This window comes from Ceratotherium simum, chromosome 16 (genome assembly GCF_057802395.1).
Source record: "Ceratotherium simum simum isolate JZ-2026a chromosome 16, ASM5780239v1, whole genome shotgun sequence".
NCBI lineage: Eukaryota > Metazoa > Chordata > Mammalia > Perissodactyla > Rhinocerotidae > Ceratotherium > Ceratotherium simum.
The window spans coordinates 23,691,546-23,699,404 of NC_141915.1; the positions used below are offsets into that span (position 1 = coordinate 23,691,546).

The 7,859-nt window shown below is 40.4% G+C and overlaps 1 protein-coding gene across 6 annotated transcripts in view; it reads right to left on the minus strand.

Moving 5' to 3' along the window:
* RFFL (ring finger and FYVE like domain containing E3 ubiquitin protein ligase) overlaps positions 1–7,859 on the minus strand; it is a 68,979-nt gene that overhangs the window by 60,468 nt on the left and 652 nt on the right. The window contains exons 1-2 of one of the 6 annotated variants that reach the window (XM_087440800.1): positions 6,052–6,987; positions 4,006–4,079 (exon numbers count right to left, since the gene is read on the minus strand). The exons of 4 other annotated variants lie outside the window; for them this stretch is intronic. In XM_087440800.1, coding sequence (XP_087296926.1) covers positions 4,006–4,009 — 4 coding nt within the window. In that variant the 5' untranslated portion in view covers positions 4,010–4,079; positions 6,052–6,987. Of the gene's footprint in view, positions 1–4,005; positions 4,080–6,051; positions 6,988–7,859 lie in introns of those variants that run through there. One more of the 6 variants, XM_087440803.1, reaches the window with a different exon arrangement.

A 7,859-nucleotide genomic window follows, 5' to 3' on the forward strand; every position in this document is an offset into this window, starting at 1 on the left:
ATCGGGGGCAGTAATATATAATCTTACTAATGTCTTTAGGAATATAAAAAAGGTCACAATTTGTGTGTAATCCCTAACAAAGAAATTATTTTAGGTAAAAAATATTTTTAAATCAGTATGTTAAAACTTACGGAAAGCATGTTTTAATATGCTTTTATAATATTTGTAATATGTAACAACAAATTTCAACTTTTCCTCATTTTAAAAAATGATGTCTTGGGGGGCCGGCCCAGTGGCGTAGTGGTTAAGTTCACGCCATCCGCTTCAGCGGCCCGGGGTCTGCAGGTTCAGATCCCAGGTGTGGACCAACACACCGCTCATCAAGCCATGCTGTGGAGGCATCCCATATACAAAATAGAGGAAGATGGGCACAGATGTTAGCTCAGGGCCACTCTTCCTCAGCAGAAAGAGGAAGATTGGCAACGGATGTTAGCTCATGGCCAAGCTTCCTCACACACAAAAAAAGACGTTTGGTTGGGAAGATCAGATGTATATTAAAATATACGTAAACATTTACATGCTGTGGCATCAAAAACTGCTTTCTTGACATGATATTTAGAACTCTTGAATTTTGCATCAATCTCTCCCAAACAAAACTAGTGGCTTACTTTACATATGTGTTGCTTCTAAAAAGAAGAGACAAAGGGAAAGATTTCAGGTTGCTATTTGTGAGCATTTCCACAAATAACAGTGCAGGTGTGGATAGCCTGTATCTCAGAAAAAAACCAAATTAGATAAAATTGTCAACATATTTTCACTTTTAATATTAGTTTTGGTAGAACAACAACAAGAGTCATGTTGATGTGCTCTATAAAAAACTGTATCAAATAAATAAAATTTAGGAATTCAACGAAGATCATCTGGAAGTAAAGCTGCAGAATTTCTATTATTTTTATGCCCCCCATTAATCGGTTGGTTCCCTGTCACTATTCATCAAGCTGCTGGTCTGCAACTGTGTCAACAGTCCAGAGAGTTGGGAAACACTGAGCTAGATCAATGGGCGTGGGGGTGATGACTCAGAGTCACCTCGAGTGCTGGGTCCAACCATATGGTGAGGGTAGTAGGGAAGGTGGAGTGCCCTTTGTCAACCTCTCTGGAAATATTCTGCCGCAGCCCTCCCTCCCCACCTGCTCTGTAGCGAACACTGGTTAAGGTAAACTTCAACTCCGACACAGAATGATTAACTAACTCCTCATCAGTATATGATAAAATGACCAAGAATGGTACCTGAATCTAGTCACGCCCGAAAGGTAGAAATAGAAGCAGACAAACCTGAGAGAACCTGAAGGACTAAGAATTTTCCCCTGTGGACTGGGTAAATCCTAGCTCCTGCAGTTCTTCCCTCCCACCCCACACTCCCTACACAAAATTTTAGCCCCTAACTGTTCCTCTTCACTCCCATAAAATCCATTGCCCAAACAATGGCTGCTAATCTGCAAAAACAATTCCTCCCTCTTCCGAGAACCACCCTTGACTAAGGATTCCTCAAACTAACTGAACTTCAGCTGACCCACTCCTGCTAAAGCCCTAGAAAACATTCTGCCCTCTTTCCCCAAATTAGAACGTTCCTTTTGTCCAGCATTTTCAAATAAAGGCTTATGATCTGGTAAATCTTCTTCCACACCATGTAAAATAATAATTTAGCATGGTCAAGACCCACTTGATTGATTAATTGGCTGTGGACCCACTGACTCAAGACCTAGGAAAATGTTGGAAGTCAACAGAGGACGAGGCTTGGTTATTTCTAAAGCAGACATCTTAATCATTATGAAAGCAAAAAAACATGGAAGATTCATAGGAATTGCTGGAGGGACAACATGCTTTCCTATATATTTTAGCATAAAATATATTGATTCACGTGCCACTAAGTATGTACATGTGTGATCAGGACTAAGACTAGAAAGATTTTCCAAAGCAAATGAAAAGAGTAAAACAAGAAGAGGACGGGGTAGGAGAGGAGGACACTTCATTTACTTAAGAAAAGCTTTTTTTTTTAAAGTCTTTTAACATAATCCAGCAGTTGCAAATAAACAATGGCGTTGATTACTAACGAATTACATTCAACCACTCAGACAGAGGCCAGCAGAGCCTCCAGTTGGCCTAACTTCCTGTAAATTTCAGGATGACTAGGCAGCATTTCTTTCAACAGGATGAAGACAGTTAAGACATTTCAGCAAATCACCCTGGCTCTAAGGCTTGCAAATGGCGGGGGGCTTCTGTTAGTCTTAGACCAGGCCTGGTCGAAACAAAAGGCTGTCCCGGGGAGATGTGACCACTGCACAACCCAGAGATAATGAAACCATATCTTTATATGCAATTCTAGAAAAGGCATGTGAATGTTAAACTAGGAGACATGAGCTTAACCTGTAGCATTGGAGACGGGCAGCTTTACAAGTCAAATTAATACGAGCTCAACAAAATTTTTTAAAAGTTCAAATTCAGCACATGGGGGGTAGCCGCTAAAAAAAGGCTGCTGAGAGAGCAAGAAGGTTTTGCTGTATCTTTTTATAGGAGAGGACAATGGAGAAATTACCAGACCAAGGTCACTTTCCATTTTAGGAAAAAAAGGTTAGCAGCCTTAATAGAGATAAAACCTGTGTAGGTCAGAACTCCATGAAATCAGCAGCCTGGTGAGAATCTCTCCAAGAATCCTGTAGGAAATTAAGTGCGGATTAGAGTAATTAAACGTAGAGCCTTCTTGAGAGCAACTTCTGTCCCTGAAAACTAGAGCCATTTCTGTGAAACGTATCATAGAAAAATTGTCAAGAGGATTTGCCAGGCATGACGGCCTTTCCACTTTCACCTCTCGTCTGCAAACGCTATGATCTAAAAAGAACAGAGCAGCGATTTGGGGAGGGAATTAAATAATACAGCTTATCAGAGAAAGCCATTCCATTCTCTAGTCTTTGCAAAAGTTCATGTGCTCATGTAACTGTAATATACTTAGCAGTTTCCAAAAATTACATACATTTCCTCAAAAGAGATGGAGAAAAAAATATAACCATGGGGTAAAGGCCAAACACTGTCTCTTCTGAATGCTTCAACAGCCAATTATGGTTCTTAATGCATTAATTCGACAGGGGGAGAGAGAGAGAGAGAAAGACTATTACAGGAAAGTTGAATAAGTCATTTTAAAAAATGTACCCTGGGGCCTAAGTCCATTCAACTGACAGTAAAATCACCCCTCAAAAAAAAGCAGTTTTATGCAACATCTAGTATTTTAATTTCCCAGCTGCCAACAGAAACATATAAAGAGCAGAAATTAAACTAATTATGTCAGCAGTGCAGTGAACAAAACTTTAATTGTATTACACACTAGTTAGACATTTGCCGAACAATACAAAAGCCCTTAAGGGTAGAAACTTCTTTAACATACAAATGATTCCCAATCAGTATGACAGAAATTAGTCTGTTTGGGCAATAAACAGATTCATGGTTTAGATGTAAAAATTGAACCAACATCATAATTCAACTTAAAAAATAAATATGTACTATAAGAAACAAATCTCTAAAATGGCTTTAAATCACTCCGTGATTTACATATGCTGTATCATTAAATAGGTCCTTTAAGCCAGTATTGTACTAATCAGCTTTTTTAACACCCTGCCCACAAAAGAGCCTATTCATTTAGCTGGGAGACAGGTGTTAGCAACCAGCAACCTCTTTTAGCCTCGAGTTCCAGGGGCCTGGCCTGTGATTTTTGTGGCATGATGGGCAAGTCGAAAGGAAAGGCAGTGTGAAAGGAGGAGGAGGAGAGGGAAAGAGAAACAAAAGAGAACAAAAGGGAGAAAGGAAGATGGGAAGGAAATGGACATCAGGTGCTACATTACGGGGCCACCCTCAAAGCTTCCTAGCCTGATCTGAGCTCCCGGGCTAGCACCCGGATACATGAGGCAGCATCTGTATTAATTTATCCCTGTAGACAGTAACTCGGGATATATGCCTACACTCCACTCATTCTAAACAAAAAAAATTTTTAAGTGTCCTATGACTCATTCTTCTTACCCATATTCTCTAGTTCTTTACTTTAATCTTCATTCTTCCATACATTTCTAAAAGAGCTGACTGAGTAGATATTCCTGGAAAGAGATATAGAGGAGGCCGGATTTACAAAGACATCTTAAGCCTACAGAATAAAAATCCTATAGGAAAGTGGGAGAAAAGAACATTCATTTAGTTGCCTACAATGTACAAAGAACATATTTTCTCTCTTTTAATGCACATAACGATCCCACCAGGCACTATTTTCATCCTGCAGATGAAGAAAATGAAGCTCACAGAGGTTAAGTAACGTGTCTAAAGCAGCACCGCCAGGAGGTGGAAGAGAGGGGATTCAAAACCAGGTTTGTCCATTTCCTAAATTGTTAGGCTTTTCCCAAGTTTAATTCCCCAACTGACAAATTTAATGCCCCGATTCTGTTTTAACTCTGATGGTTATGTACTTCAGCAATTTTCGTTTCTTCCATGAGCTCAGCAAAGGATCTGTGACTAAATTTTATTGACTATTAAGCATCCATTATTTTCAATTAGCGCTTCAGCTATGTAGAAACGGAACATCTGGCAAGTTGGCTTCAATTTTAAAGCCTACCTACAGAGAATTCCCAGGAATCTCTCCTACCAACACTGAGCATAACTAGATTCGACTACCTATTCAGACTTCCAGCTGTTTCCACATTATCATCCATTCGCCCACTCAGGAAATAAAGGACGCTACTTTTATCAACCCTCCCTCATGACTCCTGATAGATAATACAGCGGAGGGGGCCTCTCTGTAAAGTAATTTACATAAAAGTTATAGAAGCTCTGTTATCTGTCATGACTCGGAAATGGGCTATTCTAGCAAATCAAACATCCTGGATAACATAATGATGCTTTTAAAGGGACTAGCAATTTATAAAGAATTTCAAAGCAATGCAACAGTGGCTCCCAAAACTGGCTGCACATCAGAATCACTTGGGGAGCTTTTTTGGAAACAGATGCCAGAGTGGTTTTTAAAATGTAGATTCTGAGTCATCACTTATCCACTCAATCAAAATCTCCAGGAGGTGGGGTTGGGAAATCTGTATTTTTAAAGAACCCCTCTGTGACTCAGTTGCAAACTGCTAGGTACTGAATCTTTCAAGGAGTGGCTGGCTTTTGGAAACTCTTTGCAATAAAACGCTAAAAAGGCTAAAGCTGCATTGAGGACAATGTGACCTTCTTTTGATGATTCAGGAGCCTTCAGCATCTCCCAATGCCTCCAGTTCCTCATTCACAACTAGTCACTAGTCACTGTACTGGCAAAACCAGAAAGTAAGAAAAGGTTAGGAAGATTTCGTATTGGTAGACAGCTGGAAAAACCAGCTTCTATTTTTCTATCAGATTCAAAGAGCTGGTTTTACCCCAGAGGAAATGCAGATTTTATGCTTGCTCTGAAAAAGGAAAAAACACAGAGGATTCTCTTAAACAACTGCTCAGCTCCAATTCAGAACATTAACAGGCCCAAATGCATCAAAAATGTGGAATATTCAACCTGAACAAGAGAAAGCAGAGAAACTTCATGAGTCTTAATGAAGAGAAAGGAGGATAATGGGTTTAAACTAAGAATGGCATTATAGGATTAGATAAAACCACTGTCCTGACCATGGCAACTGCTAAATCCTGGAAACTGGGAGAGCTGAGGTCTTGCAACACATAAGGCCAATGATTCCTACCTATTTGGGATACCTTTCATGTGAGACATAATAGGATATCCTATTAAGAGCACAACTGGTTTTAGGATTTTAAAACTCCATGAATAATATAAAGTCACAAAATAAGAAAGTGACCACGCCATTTCCCTATCGAAGGAATGGGAGTTTATGTATTTGGATATAAAAAAAAATTGCCCTTACAACTGTCAAAATCTTTCTTACATAAACACAAGCAACCACTACCAATAAGCAGTAACCAAACAAAAATAATAACCAGTAACCATTACCAAACAATAATGATGAAGCAGTTCGTCCCTTGAGACTTCACCAACAGCAATTTAAACTATGTATTCTCATTGAACCCTAAATTATAACTTACCTCTGTACTGCAGGGGTTATGAGATTCCAAGGTGCAGAGGTTAAATCTTTTTTTTTTATTTTTTTTATTTTTCCCCTAAAGCCCCAGGTGATAGTTGTAAGTCATAGTTGCACATTCTTCTAGTTGCTGTATGTGGGACGCGGCCTCAGCATGGCCAGAGAAGCAGTGCGTCTGTGCGCGCCCGGGATCCGAACCCGGGCAGCCTGCATCAGAGCGCACGCACTTAACTGCTAAGCCTCGGGGCCGGCCCCAGAGGTTAAATCTTTTCTCCCAAAACATAAACACTACAGCCAGTACAAGTTTGCTATAAAAGTCTCTGATCTACCATTAAAACAACAGCAGTATTAAAGATTCTATTATAAGAATGAAAAATGAAGGTGGAATTAGTCCCCCTAACACTCCTTAGGTTTATGTAGGTGTTTTCAGCAAGTCCTAGGCACAACACTTACAGATGGGTGTGGCTGTTTTAAAACCTCACAATGAATATGTAATTAGGAAAGAAATTGGGCCCTTTTTTGTTATTGCTGCTGTTTGTTTTGTCTTTTTAAATGCTGGTAACTGAAAATGCCTTTTCCACTGCTATTTTAAGAGCCCTTAAAGAGGCATTCCTATCAGATGGTGCTAAGCAGAATTATGTCAACTGGCTTGGCCATGAGAAAGTTTGAAAACAAATTAACTTCTAACCTTTCCGAGAACAGCTCTCTCTTTTTGTGCGTATTATTTTAGCAACTGGTTAAATTAAGTCAATTCAGAGGTTTACAACCCTGATCCCAATGTAAACAGTCAGGATAACAGCTGTCTACCTGTTCAATACAACAGTTTTTAGTGGACTGATCCTGGTAATTAGATACAGACATTAAAGTGTGTGTGCATCTTAGATTACATGGAAATTTTCTTCAAGCACAATCAAATTATTAGCCACATCAATCTGCAACTATTATATATAATTTTCAAACTTTAGAAAATAACACATCTGAATTGTACACTGAGGTCCCGAATTATTTGGAAATATGCCATCAAGTTTCAGAAATGCTTGCCATTCTCTATTTCCTTGAATGTGAAAGAGAATGCAATCAGGAACAAAGGATCAAGTTGTCAGACCTGAAATCCCCTGAATAAAAAGGAAGTATCACTGCCAGCTCCCAACCCTAGAACTCTGTATACGAACTCAGCCCAGCACCATGTCCCCTGCCTACTCCCATTCCTTAGAAAATGGTTGAATAAATGGACAGCCTTGGCCACATTTCAGTAACTTGAACGGTCACTGGGAAACCCACAAGGCTCCCAAACAGTTGTAGCAACAGGGGTGACAGGAAGTCTTCTCTGCCCTCCAAACCACCTGTAAAAGGGACTCACTGCTTTCTAAGAAGGCCACAAGCACCTGGGGATGTTTGTTCATCACGTCACTGTGGCCTTTAGCCAGAGTGCAAAGTGACAGTTCTGGGTAAAACTCTATTTCCAAGCTGACAATAATTCTTCCCTAGGGCAGACTGGGAGGAGCATGGTACACTCTTAATCACACAAGCAGCTTTTTCCCCCTAGAACAAACGACAGGCCAACCAAAAGGAGAAAATATGCCGTTGTTTATATCTTCTGCCAGCCTGAAATCAAGCTCTGGGCAGACAGATGCCTGCAAGGCTCTGGCTCCCCTGGTCCAGCCATACTTCCCCATGCCTCGTCAAATGTCTCCTGGGCGGCCAGCTGGAGAGAGGCCGCACCTCCCTCTCCGTCTTAGCCATTGGCGACCTCACACACATCACCGCAAATTAACAGAGGACAACTCCCAAAAGAGGGAACAGTGGACGGCG